We start from the raw sequence: 24,623 nt of genomic DNA on the forward strand, positions 1-24,623 counted from the left end.
ACTGCTGATCTACTGGTATTTTCCCACACAACTATCTCTAGGGTAGTCAGGTCAGGAAAGAGAAAATATCCAGTTGGCGGCAGTTCTCTGGGTTTAAATGTGTCGTTGATGCGAGAGGTTGGAGGAGAATAGAAAGACTGCTTAAGAAAGCAACAGTACAAGTCCTGTCAGCTTAGAACAGGTAACTGAGGCTTCAGTTGACACCGGATCACCAAAATAAAATTGGATAACGGGAGACTAGAATAATGTTGCCTAGTCGGATGAGTTTCTGCTGTGACATTCAGATGGTAGGGTCAGAATTTGGTGTAAAGAACATGAAAGCATGGATTGATCCTGCCTTGTGTCACAGTTCAGGCTTCTGGTGGTATAATGGTGTACGGGAGTAAATGCCATGGCCTACCTGACTTTTTGCTGAGCACGTCTGTTCCTTTATGACCACAGCCTCTAAAGGCTATTCGAGCAGGAAAACGTAGCATCTTACAAAGCTCAAACTGGTTTTGTGAACACGACAGGGTCGCTGTACACTGGCCTTCTCAGTCGCCAGATCTCAATCCAGTAGATCACCTTTGGGACGCATCGTGGATGTTCAGTCGGCGTATCTGCAGCAACTGGGTTATGCTGTCATGTCAATGGATGAAAGGGGTTAAACCTGGGACTAGCAAGGTGTACGTAATAAAATGCTTATAGAGCTAATAGTTTAACAGTTCATCATATTTTATCAAATGGGGTATGTTTTGTGTAATTCATTTTCAGGTAAGTGTATGAGGGTAGAAAGTACCATTTGCACCACTGAAATTTGCTGATGTATATAATGGCAAAAGCAAAGTATGGGAACCTTGAATGGTATTTACCATAATTGAGAAGATATATTCAGCCTATCTATTATCGTTAGACTACATAATTTAATAGTAAAAAGGATTAAACAAATTTTCAGGACTGAACACCAGTTTTCTTATCAAACACGAAAACTTGTGAACGCTCATGTTGCATATTTCATGTAGCTTCTCGTCAGAACATAAACAGATGCAGATCCTGTGGAATATACTGCAGTTTATTCATTCTAATTGATGTTTCATCTTAAATATTAAAAACATCAAGTAAAAATGACCACATATATACACAGCAGCAGAAGCAGGAGTTTGGGCTGAACTGAGCAGGACACTGTTGTGCTTTATAAGTTTCTACTTGGCAGGGGACAAAAGATACATTTACCCTCGTTGTACACACACTGCATGTGAAACGAAGCCACGAATACGCTTGAGTGTTAACCTGTCTCTACGTTAAAGGTTTTACATACCCTACTCACCGTAATGTGTCGAGTGCAGCAAATTTCTATCAGTAGTTTTAACAAACATTAACATGCCAGGAGGCATGCAGCTGCCTCCTGGCTGCATGCCAAATATCCTTGGGCAAGATACTAACCCCATGTTTGCCTACTGGTGGTGGTCAGAGGGCCCGGTGGCGCCAGTGTCCGGCAGCCTCGCCTCTGTCAGTGCGCCCCAGGGCAGCTGTGGCTACAATGTAGCTTGCCATCGCCAGTGTGTGAATGTGTGTGTGAATGGGTGAATGACTGAATGTAGTGTGAAGCGCTTTGGGGTCCTTAGGGACTAGAAAAGCGCTATACAAATGCAGGCCATTTACCATTTACCATTTACCATTTTGTGTCCTCTGAAGAGAAAATAGTGCTTAATCTCTGGGCAGGAAGCTAGCTGCGATGTTCACAGATGCTTTTACACTTTTGTCAGGTCAAATAGGTGTTCAGACATTTTTCTAGCACCACACGATGGTTTGTTGCCAAACAGACAGATGTACCAGCGGCTGTGTGCTGGTGTTAATTTCCCACCCTGTTAACACCTGATGGATGTGCATTAAATCTCATAACAATCCTTGCATCTAATCAAATGTGAGGCTACTACCATGTCGATGTTAGTGCATGTGAAAATAAAGCATCTATGCACTGTACCTATTTAAATGTATACAATCTATATAGTTAACTCTGCACATGAAGCCATCCTTTTACCCAACAGGACATATTACGTTTCTGTTTCGGTCCACAGGATATACTGCTGTTGACCCCACCTAAAGCATAGTATTGTCATTTAAATGTAGATATAGGCAAGGGTGATTGGAGCTAACACAACAAACTGAAAGGAGATAGCACACATACAGTACACTTTTAACAAAGACGAACGCACAAAGAAAAGACAAAAGTTTCAAGAAATAAACTCTTTCAGATGGTAACATAAGATATGGAGTATACTGCAGAAGTGAGCCTAATGAAACTACTTGTTGCCTTGAAAGTAAAGGTCTGGAAACTGTGGCATGGTAATGGCGATATACTGAAGGTCTTTGCAAACATTCTCTGTTCTAGGCCTCGGATTCTGATTGGTCGGTGGCAACGCTGCCATTCAGCTCGCCCAGTCCTGATTGCTCCTGGATGTCAGTCATCTCCCCGACAATGAAGGTCGGCTCCCCTCCTCTGCTGCTGGCCGAGCCGCTGTCTGGCTGCTTGGCCGCTTGGTTGGCCAGAGTGGGCTCTTCATCCAGCCTGCTGGAGATGGACCAGTAGAGATGAGCATCAAGTCTGGCTGCAGCTAATGACAGCTCTCGTGCTGAGCAGGATGGCGTGTCCACCTTAGAAGGAAGCAGAAAAGTAAGATGAGGATTTCTCTGTTAACTTTTGTGTAGTCCAAAATGAATAGACTGGTTCTTTTATAGCACTTTTCTACTCTGACCACTGAAAGCACTTTACACAAATTGCCTCATTTACCCATTCACACTAGCACTGTTTGGTATGCTTTTTCACACAGTCATACTCCGATTGATGCCTCAGAGAGCAACTTCGGGTTAGTATCTTGCCCAAAGATACTTGGCATGCAAACTGGAGCAACTAGGAAGTGATGATCCACCAACCTACTGATTAGCAGATGACCTGCTCTATCATCCGAATGAACCCAAAATCCTTGCTGACCTTTTCAGTTTCAGTTTAGATTCAGGTCACAGTATATCATCAGATAATTAGCTTGATTTATTTAAAATTTATTATAATGGTTTAATGATGCCTCGATTGTTTACTCTGCAGCATGTTGGTTAACTTCTACTGTGTTAACATGTTCTATAAAAATTGATTTGAATTGACTTTGTAATTGCCGTCATGTATTCCATAAGTTAGAGTTAACACATATAGTTCCATTTCAGTATTTTCCGTTTTAGTATATTAGCTTTTGGGGTGGCCCTTATATGTAGAAAAAAGTGCTTGTGTGAATGGCTAAACATGAGACATCTTATATAAAGTGCTTTGAGTGCTCAAGTACAGTAGAAAAGTGCTATACACGAGCCAGTGCATTTATCTTCCATAGGCTTTAAGAACATCAAAGCACCAGACGCTGCTTTACAGCATCTGTATTTTGATTTCACACATCAAAGAAGCAGCAGCAGAGAATTTTAAGCAACTTCCACTTGATAGCGCTCACCTTCAACCACCCAAACAGTGTCCTATGTTTCTGAAGTTTCTATTTTGATCTAACTATGCTTTTAATATTTGTCATACATTTTGTTTGGAAATGGATCCCACCAAGCAAGCAGGAAACATTTATTTATATTAAACTTTTACCCAGACATGAATAGCAAAGTGCTTTAGAAAAGGCAATAACAGGATGTGCAAAACTTAACTCAATTTATAAAATAATTAAAAGGAAAGTTAACAAAACAAACAGCATACATTAGCAAAATGGTAAAAAAAAAATAAATAAAATAAATAAAATAAAATAAAATAAATAGACAGATATTTTTTCATTGCAGTTTGAAAGCACACTTTAAAAATGTATTTATTATCCAATGATCACTGTGTAATTGAATTACAGACAATGTTGGTAAAATGGCAAGAGCAAGTACTGCAGGACTTGTTTTAGCACAATGGCTTGAGAAGACAATGTCGACTGGCTTTAGAACTTTTATTTTTGAAAAACTATAACTAACCAAAATAAAAACCATTACAAAATTATTTTCTTCTTTTGACTGATCTCTTTAGGGGTCACCTTATCCCTAATATTCTCATCTGTCCTTATCCGCCACATCCATTAATCTTCTGTGTGGTCTTCCTCTTTTCCTCCTGCCTGGCAGGAGCATTTTCAAATTCCTTTGTCCACTATATCCCATCTCAACCTTGTCTCTCTTATTTTGTTCCTAAAATGCTCAGCCTGAACTGTCCCTCTGATGTTCTCATTTCTAATCCTGGCCGTCCTGGTCACACCCAGTGAAACTCTTATCATCTTCAACTCTGCCACCTCCACCTCGGCCTCCTGTCTTTATGTCAGTCCCACTGTCTCCAAACCATACAGTATAGCAGGTCTCACTACCACCTTATAAAAACCTCCCCTTTCACGTATTCCACTCCACCCTGCCTGCACTCTCTTCCTCATCTTTCTTGTGCTTTGTCCATTGCTTTGCATAGTTGACCCCTAGGTATTTAAATTCATCTACCTTCATTACCTCTACGCCTTGTATCTTCACCTTTCTGCCTGCCTCCCCACAAATAACAACTTCTTCTGTGAACAGAATAGAGACTCTGGCATGAACTCATCTGTCAGCCTGTCCATCACCACTGCAAACAAGAAGGGGCTCAGAGCCGAGCTGACATGATCCCACCCCCACCATGAACCCATCTCTCACGCCTCATCATTGTCTCACTGTCTTCATATCAAATTACTTTAATGGATCCTTACAATTTTCCCTCTGTCAGCGCCACCACAACCATAAACCACCATCTACTTTTCCATAATCACATATCTGCAAAACTAAAGACATTGCTATCAGACTCAACTATGCATTGTGTCTACTGCCAGTCAGTAACATGTTAATATGCTAAACATCAACATGTCACTTTGGGCATATTAGCATGAAGACCTTAGGATTTATCTCAAAGTATTACTGTGTCTAAGTACAGCCTGACAGTTCTGCCAGCTTAAATGCGAGTTCCTAATCTTTTTAGTGTAATCTGCCTCATCCACTTATACAACTCTGACTGCATTATTTTATTTTAAAGACATCTGTTTTCTCAGGCTATTTTAAACCATTTGATATATAAATTGTCTGTTATTTTCAGTAAATTTCATCCAAAATAACAAAACTAGTTAAAAACTTATAATCTTATGACAATCTGTGTGATTTTGCTTTGGCAAAAACATCTTTCCAAAGTTCCTTTATGCAGAAAAAAACCTGCAAACTTGAACATGAATCAAACTTCACCATATTTTCTGTGTTTGTCTGCTCACTTCAGTGCTCACTTCAGTTAGTATTTCTGTTTATGTTTTTAAAGACTCATTGCATTAGGCTACAAATGCCCACGTATGTAACACATGTCCATGTAATGTACAGTCCACATCTCTACAAAAATAAACATGAAATAAATACTTTAGTCAGAGTTCCTACACATCCCAGCATGCTTTTCAACAACCCCAAGAGAATGTGAGAATTCAGCTGCCAGTTACACGTGTAGGTGGAGACAGGAATAGGGATAACAGACAAAGAGTAGATAATAATCTTGGTGCTTCTAGAAGAATTGTTGCTTAGTTCAGATGATGAATTATAGAAAATTGTCTTTTTTCTTAAACTCTGAGGAACTAACAGTGAAGCCTTACATTTATGTAGCTATTTTACTCGCAAGCTGTACTGTTCATTTGCTTCCTTTGTTTATTTTCAGTTCATTTCATTACTTTATCCCAATAGGAGTTCTCAAGATGGCATTTCTAATGTTCGTTTCAGGAAGGTTCCTTTACTGATCTTCACCTTTTACCTGGTGGCCAGGACTTAGTCCACAGGGCGTTTGAAAAAAGGGACATGTGCCTACCCTCCTGTAGGTCCACCACCTGCAGGAGGCGCCATAGGGTCAGAGACCCTGGTGGACCGATCCCTGGCTACAGGGTCTAGCGATTGGGACATGGAACATCACCTCTCTGGTGGGGAAGGAGCCTGAGCTAGTTCTCAGGTTGAGAGGTACCAGCTAGATATAGTCGGCTCACCTGAACGCACGGCTTGGGCTCTGGAATCAGTTCTGGAAAGGGGCTAGACTCTGTCACAGTCTGGAGTTGCCCGTGGAGAGAGGTGGCAGGTTAGAGTAGGTATCTTAGTATCCCCTAGGCTTGCTGCTTGTACGTTGGAGTTTTTCCTGGTGGATGAGAGGGTTTGTTCCCTAGGCCGTTAATTGAACCTCAGATACAGGAGGAGCAATGCGGTTTTCATCACTGGACCTGGACTCTTTACCATCTCGAGGATACTTGAGGGTGCAGGGGAGTTTGCCCAACAACCCCTACAAGCCATTCCATCCTCACACAACTGTTGCAATAGCTTGGTCCATATAGCTGGCAATAAGTCAGACTCGTTCCTGGTGGGTGTTGAATCAATTCTGTTCATGATTTTTATGGACAGAATTTCTAAGCATAGCCAAGTGGCGGCATGCATCCACTTGGGCGGTCTCAGAATCTCGTCTCTGTTTTTTGCGGAGGATGTGGTTCTGTCGGCTTCATCAAGTGATAGCCTCCAGCTTGCACCGGAGCAGTTTACAGCCGAGTGTGAATCAGCACCTCCAAATCTGAGGCCATGGTTTTCAGCCTGAAAAGGGTGGAGTGCCCACTCTGGGTCAGGGATGAGTTACTGCCCCAAGTGAAGGAGTTTTGTTCATTAAGTGAGAGGAGAGGGCGGCGGGAGATCGACAGACAGATTGGTGCGGATGCTTATTGTTAATTATTTTTACTTCAGCTATGCAGAAAGCTTTAATAAAGGAATAAAGTGGAACATCTCTTAATAGGGAAGAGAAAATACAAAAATTTAACTTCACCATTTATTTTAAATTATTTCTAGCCTTAGGATTTTAGTGGTAACTTTCACATGCTTGTCCATATATAGAGCCTGTATATAATAACACAAGAAGAAAACATCGAGATGAAGCCAAATGAGTACTTTGTAGCCCGTCCTAAGGACAGTCATCCACTGTGACATTTTGAAGTGCCTTACTCAAAGTGAAGCAGGTTCTCTGAACACTACTGTTCTCTTTCCTTCACCTTATGATGTTTTCCGTCATAGCCAAGCAAACCTTCTTCCATAACTAGAGAAAATAAATTAAAATAATAATAATAATAATAATTAAAATAAATTATACTGTTAACAGAAATGTCACATATTAAATGTTTTTGGAAACCAACATAGCCACTAAGAATATTTGGAATACTTTAAAATTTCTGTGAGTAAATTTAAACACAAATTCATGCAGTCCTTGGCTATCTGCTTGTTGATCATGATTAGGAAAATTGAGGTGAGATTTTCTGTTAAATAGTAAATTATATTTTAAGACAGACCCTGAGGCACTTCATCTTCATGAGGTACACATACTTATAAGAGAAGATTTTACTAGACGTGCATGTTAGGTTAACTGGTGATTCTACATTGGCTTTAGGTGTAAATCAAAGCATCAATCTTTGTCCACCCCTTTGTATAACTCTGCGAAAGACTGGCGAGCTGCCCAGAGTGTACCCCCTCTCTTTTCCAGTGACACCTGTGATAGGTGTCATGGGAGTGCAACAAATCATGCTGTGCTTTATTAGCTTGCCCTCATCACATCTTCTTCAAGAGACATTACCTCAAATGTGTGGTGAAAGGCTCCATAGTCGACGTCAAAGAAGCCCTCTGCCAGCGACATCATTGGGCTGAACCTGTGACCCCACAACAACTCCTCTGCAAGATACGAGCTCCTTGCCTGGCATGTCATCCCTGCATGCACAAACAAATGGATGACTATAGAGATTCATAATACACATTTTCCCTCACGGCATTTGTTCTGGTCTGTGTGATAAATGATTTGATATTAACTGGATTCGCTGTGCCTGGCTATGGCAAAGCAGAAGAGTAAAAGCACCACACCAAGAACTCTTACACAAACATAATTCATTTACCCATTTAGTCACAAACAATTTCACTGGCAAGCTGTCGTTGTAAGGATGTTCTCTGCAGCAGAGTTATGACTGTCAGCTAAGTCTTTGTAACATAGCGCTCTGACTAAGGGAATCAATATTTGGTGTAGGTGGAGAGGCCACCTTTACCTCACAGATACACATCCTGAATAGCCTCGATACACTGAGTTCTTGCTAAACTGTGAGGAAACTAGTAGAGTATATCATCCTCTCAGAATGAATCTGACGTAAGGCGATATAAGAGAGGGATAAGGGAGAAAAGATAAACAAGCACATAATATTTGGAACGTCCCAGCTTGTGCAAATTACTTTGGGAATGAATATCCTATAAATCCAGATGCACTTAAGACTAGCAGGAGAAAGTAAAACATACTTTAGTGTACTCCTATATTGTTTAACTTCCACAACTCTTTTATGTCTCTATATCATCTACCTGGTGGCCTCGATTTGTCTTTTATATTTGGTGCTATTGTTTAGCACTTTGTTCATCCCTGTTGTTTTTTTTTTAAAGTGCTTTATAAATTGATATGATATGTTTTTTCAAGAGGATTAGTTTTGCTTTTCCTTATTTCTTTTCTTGTATACTGTTAAAGTCAGGATTTTTACAAGTAATCCCTATGAGCCAAAAGTTCAGACTGCTCCGTACACTTTCTTTAAAACTGTTTTTTTTTCTCTTAACTTTGTATGATATCAAGGAGGAGGGATTAATATAGACTCTGTCTGTATTCACTTAATACTTAGTGTGTAGCAGCTATGTATTTAGTATGAGTATTTTGTTACCTATCCCATCATGCATTGTCTGTTTGTTTTTTTTAAAACATAGTAGGATGAGAGGAAAGATGGCAGCAAATCAAGGTAGGAACTGCCACTAAATATTTGCATTTATTCGTTTAAGAAAATTTGCTCAGTGTATTCTATATTTGTGACAAAAATGCAGTAGTAGTAGTAGTCGTCAGTTATTCATCTAGCAGACTCATGGATGGATGGATGGATGGATGGATGGATGGATGGATGGATGGATGGATGGATGGATGGATGGATGGATGGATGGATGGATGGATGGATGGATGGGTGAGTGGATAGGAATCCTTTCCCATCTGTTTCCAAGGGGCAGCCAATTGGAAGAAATTAGCTAAAGGAGGGTTGCATGTTGTACAGTTTCCTTGTGTATGTGTGGATTCTCTTTGGGAACTCCAGCTTCCTCCCACAGTCCAAAGACATGGATCGGGTTAAATTGGATCGGGTCATTCTAAATCCCTGCAACTACTGGGATCCACTTCACGACAATGAATTAAATAAGCGGAAGAAGATGGATGGAATCTGTGAATCATGCAAAGCCACTCTAGAAGAGGCTAAAAATAAAAATATGGCGCTGGAAATATATAGCATAATAGGTCCACTTTTACTGATGATTTATCAAGAGTGAGTAAGCGCAGCAGGGCTCTGTGATTTGCCCAAGGGTAGATGAGTCTCCAGTTTTAAACAGTTTGCTTTCTGTTGGGGTAACATCAGACTGCAGATTGCTAGACCGTGACTTCTAGGTTTTTGTCATTTCTTGTGCATACATGGAAATGAGTTTCTCCTTATTTTTTTTTGTTCAATGTTTTAATTTACTCTAAACTACTAAACCAGATGATTTCTTTATTTACTATTTACTTGCTGATTTATTATAGGACCTGGGGCTAGATTTAATAAACGGGACAAAATAATGTATGAGTGCAATCCCCAAAATAGCGCTCAGTGCTGTGGTTAGTTTTAAGGGTGATTTACAAAGCTTGCAAGGTTTCTGCCCACAGGAGGAGTCTCTTCATTTCAAAATCAAGGACAACAAATAAAACATGCTTTTTTTAGGGGTTACATTAATAGATTTAAACTCGCAGATGTTTCTTAATTTGGTGTTTGCCTTCTCACCAGTGGCCTCCACCATTCCTTCTAGAATGACCACAATCTCAAAGTCTTCTTTCTCTAGCTGGGCCTGCGACATGTCCCAGAAGGGTGAACGTGCGTCAATCTCATGGGAAATCACCAATGGTGAGACCAGGAAGAGACGATCATCGCCCGTCTCAAAGCCCACACTGATGTCTGTCTGATCCAGAGGGATGAACTCACCTGGAAGAGCCAATAAAGTGGAGACAAGGAGAGAGGTTGTACCTGGAAGCTCAGGTTTAAAATGACAGAATACTAGAAAGACACAAAAGAGATCTTAGAATGAGCGGTTCACATGGCCAAGTATGTTATTATTATTATTATTATTGTTATTATATACTGGGCCATTTGATTTTTCAATAGGTGTAGTTGTTACAGTTTTTGTCACCAAAGGAAGAAAAAGAAAGATTCATTATTAACTGTCTCACCCTCCTGAGTCTGCTTAGACTTGATGAGTTTGGCCCTGATGTTGGCCCCCACAATGTGGGAACTTCGAAGGTCTCCCACCCTGAACATCAGGCAGAGCTTGTCGTCTCTCGGCGAGATAACAGCGTGTTTGGAGAACACCAGCGTCTCAGCTCGTTTGTTAGGCTGCGAGATCTTTACAAACATGCAGCCCACCTGGACAGAGAGGAAGGAACAATGTGAAACATGGGCCCTGCTAAAAAGTCAAAGCCACAGGGAGCCTTGCACAAAGTAGAAAAGCAGAGGATTATTATGAAAGGAACATAATATATAAACACCAAGACATATGTCTTGGTGTTTATAACAAACACATCAGCTAAAGAGCTGAATAATTCCGGTGTAGTCTGCACATCTGGAACACATTCATTGTGGCCGCTGAATACAAACTAACCTTGATCATTTTTTAGAAGAGCTTGCTATTGCCAGTTTCTCTTGTCTAAAAAGATCAGTGACACTTGACTTAACCCCACACTCAACTGTTTTTATATGCATAGTAAAACAGCCCACGCTACGTGTACATCAGTTGTTAATTTGGAATGTTTCCAGCTCCCAAACATGCATAAACATGATTCAGCCTGGATGTCGGAGTGTGAATTCATCCTCATCAAAAGAGTGCTTACACCGTGCAAAAAAAATTGAGCTTCATCGGCATTTTCTGTGTAAATATTCTTTTTTTTAGGAAGAATACCATCTGCATATAATTTGCGTCATTATGGCTCCACTGTATTTGTGCATTCAATCTTCTCTCTAAGCTAAAAAAAAACAGCGTATCATTATTTTATTTGATTCAGCTGAGCTGACAGGAAGCTTCCGTTTAAGCAAACAGTCTCGGGTCAAACAGAAATTGCAGGCACAAAAGGAGTTAGCTGAATTTGAACACTGACTCAGAAGTTCCGAAGCCTGTTTTTCATTTTTCGTTTCCATTTGTTTCTCTAATCTGACTTCCTGCTTTGCTAAAACACATCTGACAATCTTGTTTGCTACATATGTTACACTCATGTCTACATCGTCATTAATACATAATCAGATAACAAACCATCACAGATGTCAGCAGTATTCATTCTAAATACGAAAGCGTCTATTTAAGATTCTTATATCCCAAAATTACTGAGAATATTCACTTTGGCACTGCATGAATTTAAACTCATGCTTAATAGGAGATAGGAAGAGAGGTCCCAATTGCAGGACATGCACCTGGTTTAAATATTGAAAAGGAAACTTGTAATGTTACAAAGACCAAAAAAAAAACACAAAGTCCAAAGGGCATCCATCCATCCCATTCTTTACCACTTATCCGATACAGGATCACAGGAAAGCTGGAGTCGATCTTAAACACACAGTCATATTTACACAGAAGACCGATGGGAAAATTAGACATCTTTACCTTTAGAGTAAAAGAAGGAGCAACTGAAAGACAGGACATGAAGACAGAGGCAGGGCGACACAGAATGGAGGGCGAAAAATGCAGAAAATAGAAACACAGTGGGGCAAAACAGAACCAACAAATATAACAAAAAACATAATTTATCAGAAAGTGAATGTTTGAAAGTCTGAATAATCATATCCTCCGTATATCTTTGAATTGCCATGTTATTGTGGTGGAGGGGTTTGTGCGTTTCAGTCATCCTGCAAGAATCAGCTGGCTCGGGAACTCGTTTTCCCCCTGGATGAGCTACAAGAGGTGCCTGGGGTGAGAGAAGTCTGCTTAGACTGCAAACTGAACCCAGGTAAGGGGTACGAAATCGAGAGAAGGATGGATGGATTTCTAAATATTTCCCCATCTCTGTTTTTTACCAGTTAAGCTGCTCACCATGAAGGCGTTAACCATCGATCCCAGTATAGCCTGCAGCAGCAGCAGCATTGTGCCCACCGGACACTGGTCGGTGATGACACGGTGACCATAGCCAATCGTGGTCTCGGTCTCAATGGAGAAGAGGAAAGCCGAGATGAAGCCATTGACATTGTTCACGCACGGCGTCCACGTCTCATCCTCCAGATGGTCGAGATCACCCCTTGGGAAGAGGAGAAGCAGAATGTGTGAGAAAGGGAAGGCGGGAGGTGACAAAGTGGGTGTCAAGAGGGAAAAATAGACTGAGAGTGAGAAGATATATATTTTTAGACTGGAGGTGCAGAAATATATAGATGACGACTCATCTCTCCATTTAAATTTTCCACCACCTTGCAGCTAATTCCTGTAATGAATAGGAGCAATCCTGTTCATCAGATTTAAACATGGTGCTTAAGCCAACATTTATGCTGTCACTTCTTGCCGAGGCTGCAGAAACCCGCCACTTTCATCATATATCATCACGCGCAACTTGCTCTCAGCATCTTTTGAGGGTTTTTTTCAATCCTGTGCCACTAAGAGTCCGCAGAATTTCTGTTCTAACACACACTACACACACTAATGTCCCCGATTAACACAGCTCCAGCCAGAGAGGGAGCGCTAATTAGCGAAAGTGGTGTTAGGTCATTTATATAATCTATGACTTTTATTGACCTGTGCTGGTGACAAAGGGATTGCAGCAACACTGACAGCTTTCTGGCACAAAACTGAATGGCCTGCAATTGATATAAAAAAGGGTCACAATTTTTATGAGACGAATACGTTAGTTAATTAGAGCAGAGATCCAGCAATCACAGCTCATGAAGACGCAGCACATCATGATGAAATACGCTGTAATATTAATACTGCTTTGTCATCTGCTTTTTTGGCTGAGAAAGCAGCTTCGTTTTGGCCTTTATGGTAGATGTGTAAAAATCTAATGCTCACTTAAAGAATGGTTGGACTTTGGGGGAAATACGGTGAAAAGATCAATAATGTTCTCATAGCTGTCTGCTAAATATGATGCCGCACCCAGAAGGCAGTCAGCTTAGTTTAGCACTAAGCTGTCAAACAAGAAAAGAGCTAAAATAAATTTCCCTGCCATCCCCACTGAAGCTCCCTGATTAGCACAGTATATCTTATACAGTACATCGCTTCAATTTTTGCACTCGTTAAAGAAAAGCACCAAATTTATGAGCAAAATTCTGTTTAAATGGTTCAATTCTGCATTTTTGGAGTTATTACATAGACTTGAATTCAAATTAATTGCAAACATAAATCCATGTTTATGCTTTCTCTGAAATTTTCTGATGATTACAGGTCTAAAAGAGCTCTGAATGGCTTTGATTACAATTGAATTAACCTTTGTTTCAAAGTGAATGTTAAGCAAACCACTACATCACAGCCAGAGAACAAAAATACATGTATTTTTGTTTTTTTAATGCAAATTGACACAATTGTTGCAACACAATGTCCACTCCGGTTAATAACATTTGTATGAAATTCTGAACGCTCCAAACTTATTTCTACATCAAAGGGCAAAGGGCAGTGGCACAGCAAGAAGAGTCTGGCTGTGAATCTGCTTGTTGAGGAGGTTGCAGAGGTGACAAATAGGAAGAGATGTTCTTTTACTTTTTAGTGAAATTATATGTCTTTTCAAGTAACTCAAAAACAACTCTTTAGCTACATACATACAGTGTTGTTTACATTTCTGTCCAACTAAGATTTTGCTGGATGGGATCACATAAACATAAAGATGGTCTTCTTTTTTTTTCGAACTCTAGATATGAAAAGACAATTTCCCAAAACAAGAAACTTTAATGTGAGGATTTGTTGTCAGAAAAAAGCACACAGACAAGGGAAAATCCTGTTTTTGGTCATAATGTGTTGCTACCATATGAAAAGATAAAGTTTAAATTAGGTCCCATATTCCTGATATCACTTGGATTCAGAATAGGATCCTATGGATCAGGACTTAATCTGTGGGAAATGATCATTTGATGCCCTGCTGACTTTGTAAGTTTGCTCACTTATAAAGAAATGAACAGTCTCTAACCTTTATGGTAATTTCATTGTAATGGAGACAGAATAACAACTGAAAAACAAACAAAAGTTATAAAGTCATTTGTATGTCACTGATTGAAATAAATATTTGATCCTCTGCAACTAACCAGAATTGTGGCCTCCACAGATTGGCTCTGTGCCCATGTAGAACAGATTGCAATCAATCAATCAATTACAGATACTCCTGATCTCAACTCAATTTCTCCCATTCAGGCATCTCCACCACAAGACAAAGAGGCTGTCAGGGACAAAATTGTAGATCTGCATAATGTCTGGTACGGACTATAAGACCAGCAAGAAGTTGGGGAGAAGGTGGAAACTGTTGGTGTGAATATTCAGAAATGAAAGAAATATAAAATGATCAATCAGACCAATCTTGCCTCATGGGGTGAGGATGAAAGGTGGTGCATCAACACAAAACTACAAGGAGGGAGCTTAATGAAGGCAGTTGAGAGCACAGTGACCAAAAGCACCACTGGTAACATTACAACACCACGAGGTCTCCCTGCTCAAGAACACACATGTACAAGCCCATCTTAAGTTTGCCAGTGAATATCTAAATTATTGAGAGAAATCTTGGGAGAAATTGCTGTTGTCAGATGATATTAAAATCAAGCTGTTTGTCATCAACACGACTTGTCATGTTTGGAGAAAGAGAAATGCTAAGTATGACCAAAAGTGCACCATCCCCACAGTCAGGCATGGAGGTGGAAGCATTATGCTTTGGGGCTGTTTTTCTCCTAAGGGTACAGGATGACTTCACTGCATTAAGGGGCAAATGGACGGTGCTATGTACTATAAAATCTTGAACAAGAACCTCCTTCCCTCAGCCAGAACACTGAAGATGCGTCATGGATGAGTTTTCCTGCATGATAATGACGCAAAACATACCACAGAGGCAGCAAATTAGTGTCTGCAAAAGCACATTAAGATCATGGAGTGGCCTAGCCAGTTTCCTAATTTCAAACTATAGAAAATCTCTAAAGGCAGATGAAGCTTGGCGTTGTTAAGCGGCAGCCAAGAAGCCAAAATGATTTAGAGAGTTTCTGTAAAGAGCAGTGGGACAAAATCCCTCCAGAGATGAGTGAAAACCTGGTGGCCAACTATGAGAAACATCTTACTGCTGTGTTTGCCCACAAGAGTTTCTCCACTGAGTGTCATGTCATTAAAGACTGTTCATTTCTTTGCAAGGTAGCACACTTACAAATTCAGCGGGAGATCAAATGGTGATTTCCCACACTGCAAGAGATCCAAATACATTAGTGCACATGACTTTATCTTAAATCTTACCTGCAGTAGGCGATGAGGTACCAGATGGCTCCGAAGAAGAGCCATGTTACAGCGTAGGCCATGACAAAGACGAAGAGCGAGCAACGCCAGTTGAGGTCCACCAGAGTGGTGAAGATGTCCGTCAGGTATCGGTAAGTCTCCCGCATGTTACCATGCTGCACATTGCATCGACCGTTCTTCTCCACGTAGCGCTGTCTCTTACGGCGAGTGCGGGCTGGTGGAAGGGTGGAGACAGAAGAGAAGGGGCCCGATTAGAAATCTGTGAGGCTAACAAATGGGAGGAAAAGTGCCATCGCCTTTTGATCCTTTACAGCGTTGAAGACAACTCTTTATTGTTCCATTAAACACTTTCAAAAACATGAGGCTCCCTTTCTGAAATGTTTTGTTTTTAAAGCTACAACTCTGACTGCAGTCAGACGATGAGAATTGGATGAAGGCACTTAGAGAGACGTGAGCATAAACACAGGGAGGTAGCAAGGGACAAAACTACTGAGGGAGATTCAGCGTGGCTCAAAGGAAAGTCAGACTGGTGAAGAAGGGAAAACATAAATGAAAAATGACAGGTGAATAAAACAGAGCAGATGAAGTGCGACGGGACAACATCATCAAACGCTTGGAGAAGAAAAGCTATAACACTGGACTTCATCTGTGTTTTGTTTTGTTTTGTTTTATAGGCTTTTTACTGTGGATGCACCAAGCCAGAACTGAAATTATGACACTATACCGCTATCACATACGCTTTAATCAATGAATATCAATCATTGTGCATGCTACTCAAGCTATGGAGACTTATTTTAAGGTAAAACAAAATCTGCCTTTTCTGCAAAAAAAGTCTGGCTCTGCTTTGTAGGATTTTTGTCCTTTGCGATGATGACATCAATTCTTGATCACAAGTTGGAGTTAAAACACCGAAGGGTCATATAAACTGCACATTTCCCTAGTTCCCTAGTTAGGCTTTCTTTCTTTTTATTCTATGAAGATGTACGGCAAAGATTGGAGCAAACAGAGCAGAGCTTAATGAGCAAGACTGTCAAAATTGCTGAGGGGTGAAGCTCTGCAGTATGGTCTAAATTAGAAAAGAGTCACTACTACTACTGCGAGACAGATGGGGAGGAGAAGAGGGTGCAGGGCTGAATGGAGAAAATGTTCATCCAGGAGTAAGTCAATATCTCTAAATCTCTCGAGATTTTTATCAGATACAAAGAGATTAATAGTGATGCATTTCAGTCTGGTTGAACTGCAGGTCCAGAAAGAAGCCACAACATTTAAAGAACATAGTGTGTGCACTGTTCCAAACAGAAGGGGGATCAAGGACAAGATGTCATCTTGAGAGTCACTCACCCCACCCGAACCGTCCCCTCTCCTTCTCCGTCCCCTGTGTCTTCTTCCTGTGCTGATTAGCATTGGCTTCCCGCTCGGCCAGCTTGGACTGAAACGATCTCTTGACCGGAGCCGAGTTCGGAAGGGAAGAAGTCGTCTCTGTGGTGACGACGTGGCCCAGCTCCTCCGATACGTTGAAGACTCCCGTGGAGGCTGTGACCTCCGTGGCCACCTCCACTTCTTCGCTCTCCACCTTCTCCTCCACAGGGAGCGAGAGCGAGTCCGGACGGGAGGGGAAGATGGAGTTCTCCAGAGCCATGGTCTACGTCTGTGTGTGCGTGCGTTTGTGTGTGTGTGTGTAAGCGTGTAAAGAGTATTAATGTGTTATTGATATCCTCCCTAAGGCAGAGTCTGTCCAGTACCTATTGACTGAACCATTTGTTTGCTTGTCTGAAGCCTGGAATAAAGCAGAAGAACACAATGATCTGATCAAATGAAACAATGGAATTGATTATCTGTTTTACTGTCACAATAATTCACTGTCAAATGATTTCTTTAAAGAAACAAGACCTCCTCACAGGAGTGCTTGAACTCTGATGTTGCTATAATAAATTCTAAAAACCTATAAATAAATGTGTATCATTTTTTGTGCTTTTATTACTATTGTCAAAGTCTCATTTGAAGTCTTTTAATAATAAAATAAAGGAATAAGTCCTTATTTTCAGATTGAATATGGATAACTTTGAAAGTCCTTGGAAATTAGACACAATGGTAGAATAAATTAGTTCTCTGAAAGACCCCTATTCCTGATGCACGACATGGCATATGCATATCAGAGCCACTTTAACTGGTCTGTATGTTTCATAAAAAGCCTCGGGCTAGGAGTGTGTGTGTGGCCCAGACGTGTGTGTTGTATAAGTGCACTTCGTGCTATTTTAAATATGCTGGATTTATACAGCAGGCCTGTTGAAATAGTCTTACATAAGTCCTATATAAGAAGCCGAGTTAAATATATACATGGATAACGACACGTGATGAAATATTTACTCAGTAAAATGGAGTCCTAGTCCTCTATAGCCTTGGATGATGTGCGTCCATTTGGACAACTGGCGGATTGGACGCCAGAGGAGACTGATGGTGACAGTCAAGATGACGCACTACGCCTGATGGATGGATCAGAAATAGCCTCTGTTAAAGAGTGTCTGTGAGCCGGCAAGAGGGCTACAGGAACCAAACAGCTCAGCTACGGTTTTAATGTCACACAGACCAAAGATAAACGAGTAAAATCCTACCTGCTCAGTGCACCAACTTGTAGATGTGTAAGACCCAGATTGGGCAGATGTTTTGCCATAAGAACGGCGAAAATCGAGTCCAAGAACGAGCCAGGATTCGCAACCTTGGTTCAATTACACCCATTTCTGGTATTTACGAGCGACGCAGCATAATCAGTCCACTCTTGTTCGCTTTTCCTGGAAAACAAAGACCACCTCGATCCGACCGCTCAGTATTCACAAAAAATAAAAAGCGGGCAGCCCAAGCTAAAGACACACACACACACACACCCAAACAAACCCGAAAAAAACAGTTCAAGTACTCTGATTAACGATAAGGCTTTTTCAGAACATGTGTCTGGCAGTGGATGTGCGAAATGGAGGCAACAGGATAATAACCCGGCAGCGCGGAGAGCTCCATCATCTGTGTATCTGATGGAGTCGGTCAGGTGTGGAGCGGTAGAGGATGCTGTCATCAGCCCAGCCCCTATCAAGCCTGCCTGCTTGATTGCCTGCTTGCCTCAGACGCTTCTCATTTCCACAACAGAAGGGACAGTCCTCTCCCTCCTCTCGGTCAGACCCTCAGCATCTGCAGAGTTCACTGATGGGGAAATTAAAGGCCTTTGTGATGCAGTAACAATGCAAAAATGCAGAAACATAAACATACAGATTGGATGTAATAATGCTCATTGTATATGTCATTTTAAATATGGTCTGATTGTGATGCAATCCTTTTTATGGCTTTTCCATAATAACATTATTATTACTATTATTATACCAGACTCCTTGTTAGAATAATTCACTAATTAAAAAATTCCGCTTATAGAGGAAGATACAGTCCTACAACATTGTATCACAATGATATCAATGACTTGATCATAATTAGCATTATTCTCACTAACCGCTATTTATCCGCCAGCCTCAAGGTGGCGGTATATGTGTCCATGACGCCGGTAATCAGTTGGTCTCTTCAGGCAGTGTGATCAGTAGTCTGCCCTCCTTTTCCAAGATGTCGGTGTTCGGGCCAGTTGTGAAAATTCATCCCGTCGTTCTCGCTTCTATCTGCGACTCTTACGAGCGAAGAAATGAGGGAGCGAGTCGTGTGATTGGAACCCTTTTGGGTAAGTAAAAAGACAATATGTTTGTCCTGCGCCGCTTGGACCGATTTCGCACGAAACCAGTTGCCGCATAGTTAGCTGCTTTTAGCTTTAGCTGCTAACACATGCTGGTTCAGTTCAGCAGCTGACTAGCATTAGCTACTGTTAGTTAGCTAGCGGCATCACTCGTAACAGCTGGCCGCCCACTCAGTTGTTCATATAGTTAAAAAGTTAGCAAATCACCTGGACTTTTTTCCATTTTGGTGGGGTTTGCACTCATTTGATGCTTAGCAACAGGAAAAGATCGCTGATGTTAGCGCTTATTACTGTCGATTTAATGGAGAATCCTCTTGTTTGCTAACTTACAGTGAAGCTGCTCGTCGCTACAACAATATAATGTAAGAACTGAAACATTTGCTTTTTTCAGGTACTATTGACAAGCACTCTATCGAGGTGACCAACTGCTTCTCTGTCCCTCACAATGAATCTGAAGATGAGGTATGTTACTAAACTCTTTATTTGCAGCTAACATAATTTTATTTATTGCTGATGTTGAAGCCAAGTGGAAAGGGCCAGTAATACAGTAGCCACTCCACATCGGCCATCGAGTAATAAACAAGACACGAAACTGACATTCAGCAAGTAATCTAAAGAATAACGCATTATTCAGTTAGAAATATCCGAAACTCAAAGAGTCATGAATTAAAATCTTAGGAGCATCAACAAAGAAAAAGATAACTAAAATTTATCAAACTTGTGTGTTTGTGCTTTTGTGTCTTTAATTAGATGAGTCTGGGTTTTTAAATGTCCATTAAGGTTTTAATTTCGATATGGCTGCTAAATACCAGGCTGAATAAATTCCTGGTAGTTTTTCTAAATGGCTACTGAGGCTACATGATTTCCTTGGGGATTAATAAAGTATTCTGATTGTGATTCTTCCTGTTACAAGAAGTTCTTTTCTGGATATGATCTGGGTCACTGTAGCGATACTTCATTTTGATATGTGTAATAGTGTTGCAAAGCACTACTTTTGAGTAGCTGAGTAAACAATAGAAACAACCCCCCTCAGAAAACTATAGGTGGTGTTATGCTATCAGGTATGGGGTGGAGGCTAAATCGTTAGTTTCTAAGGTTTTTGATACCACCTACTATGTTTAATCCTGCTTTGTGAGACAGTGAATTACAAAATATCTTACAGGGTAGCTATGACTAATACATGTATTATCAAATCAAATCACTTTTATTGTCACATCACATGTGCAGGTAATGTGCAGTTATGTAATTATCACTGAATTCTTTCACAAGTGAAAGATGATTCTGTAGAAATGTTTACGAGACCGTGTACATGGCTGTGCTTAAATGCATTGTTTTTGACAACAGGTTGCTGTGGACATGGAGTTTGCCAAGAACATGTACGAGCTTCACAAGAGGGTTTCACCTACAGAGGTCATCATCGGATGGTGCGTCAGTCGGTCATATTAACAATTTAAAGTTAAAAGTGGAAAAAACAGTATTCTTTAGCAGATGTTCATCTTTTCTGACAGGTATGCCACAGGCTTTGATATCACAGAACATTCAGTGCTCATCCACGAGTACTACAGCCGTGAGGCCTCTAATCCCATTCACCTGACCGTGGACACGGCACTGCAGAGTGGCAAAATGAACATCCGCGCCTACGTCAGGTTGGCTGATCTTTCTGTCAGCGCCTGTGTTTATGTGATCATCTACAGCCTGAAAGTGCTTCTCTGAATGTGTTTGTGTGTCTCCTACACAGTGCGCAGATGGGTGTGCCAGGAAAGACAGTTGGTGTGATGTTCACCCCACTGTCTGTCAAGTATGTGTACTATGACACTGAGAGGATAGGCGGTAAGAATACAAAGAATAAATGAAGGCGACTGTTTGAAAACAAATGCTTCGTGACTAAGTATCTGTGAAATGCCAAATAATTAAATCCCAGTGTCTCAAACAACTCGCTGGGGTGCATATGAAAGGAAAGAAAACTTTATATTATACTCTCTATTTGTTCTTTAGTGGACCTGCTACAGCGAACACGTGTGACCCCCAGTCGTACCAAGGGGCTGACCTCTGACCTGTCTCAGGTTGGTGGTGCTGCAGCCAGGGTACAGGACATGTTGACCACAGTGCTGGCATACATTGAGGATGTGCTGGTGAGTATCAAGACAAACTTGTCCCCTGGGTTTTTTTTTTTCTTTTCTAATTAAATCCCTGCCAATTTAACTTAATATTGGTCACCTGGGAACATTTGAGCAGTAATTAAGTTTTGCGCTGATGATGGCTATGAAGTTCATGTTGTTCTGTTTCAGTCTGGCAAGGTGACAGCAGACAACAGCGTGGGCCGTTTCCTGATGGATCTGGTAAACAAAGTGCCCACTATCTCACCTGAGGACTTTGAGAACATGCTCAATTCCAACATCAATGTAAGTGCTCGTGTTTAAGTTACTATATCAGTGACAACTACTGTTTTTGTTTTGCTATTTGATCTAAACAGACAGGCAAATGGCACTTAAAAAATAGCAGTAGAGACTAGCTTAATAGACACTGTCATTTTTATTATTGTGGTAGAGACACAAGTCTAGCGTCAGGAAGATCATCTGGCAATAAACTGCCAAATCGAACCCGCTGTGCTGACCTGTTGTGACAAGGAAGTAGCTGAAAATTTTATTGTTGTGGCAATAATGTACTTAATTTCTCTCCACGTATAAACACATTGGCTCTAAAAAGAGTAAACTGAATTGTCATATCTCTTATATAAGAGGCTTTAGGTGAGCTCTGAGTTGTTTTTGGCATTTAATTAAACTCTCCTCCTGTTTTTATGGTTATTTATGGTCTCTGGGCTCTACTTGCATCATACTGTTTTACTTCAGGATTAGAAGCTTTAGAAGATGGAAGTATTTTTGCATCATTTATCTGGGCCCGAAACAAGATTAAAGCATCCTTTAATCTTGTTTCCTTGTTATGCTGTTATAATCTTTCACTTTAGTTTAGTGTGAATCTAAATGCTCTCTTTTGTTGTTGCAGGACCTGTTGATGGTGACCTACCTGTCCAACCTCACCCAAGCACAGATTGCTCTCAATGAGAAGCTGGTGCTGCTCTGAGAGGGTTTCTTTGAAGTCATTCATATTTAATTTTTGTACCTTTTTTTTTTTTTTTTTTTTTTGGCTGATATGAAAATAAAGATGTTAAACAGTCACAAAGTGTTCATTCCCTGTGGTAAGATGGTAATTAAATTTAAGGCTGCTTGGTTTGTCACAAGTAGCTAATGAACATTAAAGGAAGGATCATACTGCTAACACGTTTCCTTTCTGCTTATTAGACACCTCGCATTTACTGCTGTCAACCTGCTTCATGATTCTTGATCTGTAATAATGTATTTTTAAGGAGACAACTGACCTTATATCTTATCATGGGCGTATGTAGAGGGGGGACATGGGGTGGCTGTTCGACCCATGACATTTGATTGGCCCTCCACCAATATATTTTGACTAGAGTTCATTTGTGGTGTAAAAGATGAGCATAGTTTAAGGGTGTGAGGCCCCTTAAGCTTTCATTCTTTCTGAAGGTCAGCAGGCGGTGGGAACGTCTGCCTGTAAAAGGACTTTGGTTTACATAGAATTATAAGGTTAACGGCCTTCCAGTCCTTTTTAACATCAACATTTTACTGATTATTTGTGAGCTCAAGTTATATTTCATAAAACATTAAATTTACTAAGTCAGAAATTATGATTTTCCAGGAAATGCTCATTGGCTAATGACATTTTATTTGCAAGTTGCTACCCAATGAGCATGGGCTTAATTTCAGACTGAACCACTGGTTGTTTTGGCGTATCCAGTTTCAGAATGCTAAGCTGGCAATAGCAAAATTGCTCAACTCAAAGCTGAGATTTTACTAATTAGTAGGTGATGTCATGGTGGGTGTGTATGTCGTTTTAAGTAGTGCTTCTAAGTACTTCTGGGTCATGCTGTTTTCTACTTCCACTCAGTGTTTTTAGCCATTTCTACTCCATACCATTTACTTTAAAGCTTTAGAATGACTTTGAAGTTTTTACTTTAAAAGCATTCAAATATAAAGCTGAGATATATCCAGCATTACTGAGCAGTATAATGCAAATGGGTCTAATGAGTACTTAATACTACAAATGTTTTGAGTTTATGTAGGATAATGACTTTTTAGCAAAACCTATTTTATAAAATATGTTTAAAATCTGTGAGTATAATAATTGTTTCCTGTATATGACAAATAAAACTTGAAACTAATACACAATTTCAGATCAAATGTGACTTGCCTACTTTGGTCTTTGTCACTCCATTGAACAAAATTGTTAAAATAAACGACTGATTATTAAAATCCTGAATTAGTTTTCTTCTCTTTGGTGCTGACCATCTTGTTTGTGCATGTGGCATTATAAGACACAGAATCAAGGCGGTAAAGCAACTTTAATGTAAGACACTGCTTTATCTCTACATAAATACACATTCAAATCGGAAGGGAGTCATTCAAGTTGCAAATCCCCCCTTCCCTTTGCCTGGCCTGAGTTTCATGTGAAGCTTAGTGCAAAGTGTAGGCATGAAAAAGTCACACTGTCTAGAAAGCGCTCAGTTTACAGTATCGGGATAAAGCTGCTGTGTGATTGGCTACTGCTCGGTTATTGCAGTCACGCCGGGGTCGTCACTGTTAGGTCTCGGAGTCGCTGCTCTTTTCGGGTTTATTGACCTTCTCAGCTTTGCTCTGGGGGTTTAGGATCTTCTCCGCCGCTGCGTAGCTCTGCACGGCCAAGTCGTACACGGAGTCTCCGGTTGACTTTGCGATGGACGCTGCTTGCTCCGGGTAGTAGAGAGAGGCGCTCAGGGTCATGAGAGTGGTCGGGTAGATGAGTTTCTTAATCCTGGAACCTCTGGCAAGAACCAGCCCGAGGACTCCGGTAAAGCCGATGATTCCCGCCCGGGGGTAGAAGTCCTTCGGGGGGTTCTTCACATAGGCGTATGCGTCGTTCCCAAACTGGAAGACCCCCTGAACTTTGGGTTTAATTTTCTCATAGGTGACCTGACACCAAGCAGTGTACGGCTCCGATAACTTCCTGAGGGTGGCGACTCGCTCCTCCAGCTGCCCGGCTTTAGGCTCCACGTACTGAAACTTCTCCGGGGGAGCGGTGTACAGAGACAGTTCGTCCACGTTTAACGGAGCCACCGCTGGTTCCTTCTCGCCGTCACCGGCAGCAGCAAACACGGTGAACGGTGAAAATCGCAGGGCTCCCGGCATGACACTACCTGTCACCTTCAACATGATCCCCGCGGGCCATGCATTCACTACGGTATTCACGGAGGGACAAGGCAGATAGCCCCGCCTCTCTGATTCTCACCCAAACGCTTTTACTACGCTTG

At 41.0% G+C, this 24,623-nt stretch overlaps 3 protein-coding genes across 4 annotated transcripts; 1 reads left to right on the forward strand and 2 right to left on the reverse strand.

Annotated features, from left to right (window-relative positions):
* Positions 1–1,032: 1,032 nt before the first annotated feature.
* Positions 1,033–19,304, reverse strand: kcnj9 (potassium inwardly rectifying channel subfamily J member 9). Of its 2 annotated transcripts, XM_086270495.1 has the most exons (11): positions 19,028–19,304; positions 18,525–18,726; positions 18,147–18,392; positions 17,902–18,017; positions 16,876–17,311; positions 15,535–15,748; positions 12,166–12,367; positions 10,319–10,511; positions 9,876–10,073; positions 7,634–7,764; positions 1,033–2,634 (listed from the first exon to the last, which is right to left on the reverse strand). In XM_086270495.1, exons 5-11 carry the CDS (start codon positions 17,171–17,173, stop codon positions 2,368–2,370), a joined length of 1,503 nt encoding a protein of 500 aa, XP_086126621.1. In that variant the 5' UTR covers positions 17,174–17,311; positions 17,902–18,017; positions 18,147–18,392; positions 18,525–18,726; positions 19,028–19,304; the 3' UTR covers positions 1,033–2,367. The 2 variants fall into 2 exon arrangements, with proteins under 2 accessions (XP_086126621.1, XP_086126622.1); XM_086270496.1 differs by lacking the exon at positions 17,902–18,017 and having other exon boundaries at positions 18,147–18,726.
* On the forward strand, positions 19,090–22,551 carry eif3f (eukaryotic translation initiation factor 3, subunit F). The gene is made up of 8 exons (XM_086270497.1): positions 19,090–19,246; positions 19,650–19,720; positions 20,603–20,682; positions 20,767–20,904; positions 20,997–21,088; positions 21,254–21,390; positions 21,547–21,660; positions 22,262–22,551. Exons 1-8 carry the CDS (start codon positions 19,135–19,137, stop codon positions 22,337–22,339), a joined length of 822 nt encoding a protein of 273 aa, XP_086126623.1. The 5' UTR covers positions 19,090–19,134; the 3' UTR covers positions 22,340–22,551.
* An 887-nt stretch (positions 22,552–23,438) lies between these two features.
* Positions 23,439–24,594, reverse strand: LOC147307981 (MICOS complex subunit MIC26-like). Its single transcript, XM_086270498.1, has one exon. It carries the CDS (start codon positions 24,523–24,525, stop codon positions 23,917–23,919), a length of 609 nt encoding a protein of 202 aa, XP_086126624.1. The 5' UTR covers positions 24,526–24,594; the 3' UTR covers positions 23,439–23,916.
* Between the last annotated feature and the right edge of the window lie 29 nt (positions 24,595–24,623).

The sequence above is a fragment of the Aulonocara sp. 'chitande type north' Nkhata Bay genome, linkage group LG18 (genome assembly GCF_057382095.1).
Source record: "Aulonocara sp. 'chitande type north' Nkhata Bay isolate Kocher_YH1m ecotype deep benthic linkage group LG18, A_spYH_male_GT1.1, whole genome shotgun sequence".
NCBI classification, from domain to species: Eukaryota; Metazoa; Chordata; class Actinopteri; order Cichliformes; family Cichlidae; genus Aulonocara; species Aulonocara sp. 'chitande type north' Nkhata Bay.

Bases quoted from the DNA above. Each gene is read 5' to 3' on its own strand.
- kcnj9 (XM_086270495.1), bottom strand. From the start codon at position 17,173: ATGGCTCTGGAGAACTCCATCTTCCCCTCCCGTCCGGACTCGCTCTCG. The intron at 15,749-16,875 runs GTGAGTGACTCT...CCCTTCCACCAG, and splicing joins GAGGGGACGGTTCGGGTGGG to CCCGCACTCGCCGTAAGAGA. The intron at 7,765-9,875 runs GTGAGAAGGCAA...TTGTGCATGCAG, and splicing joins AGGAATGGTGGAGGCCACTG to GGATGACATGCCAGGCAAGG.
- eif3f (XM_086270497.1), top strand. From the start codon at position 19,135: ATGTCGGTGTTCGGGCCAGTTGTGAAAATTCATCCCGTCGTTCTCGCT. The intron at 19,247-19,649 runs GTAAGTAAAAAG...TGCTTTTTTCAG, and splicing joins TGTGATTGGAACCCTTTTGG to GTACTATTGACAAGCACTCT. The intron at 19,721-20,602 runs GTATGTTACTAA...TTTTGACAACAG, and splicing joins ACAATGAATCTGAAGATGAG to GTTGCTGTGGACATGGAGTT.
- LOC147307981 (XM_086270498.1), bottom strand. From the start codon at position 24,525: ATGTTGAAGGTGACAGGTAGTGTCATGCCGGGAGCCCTGCGATTTTCA.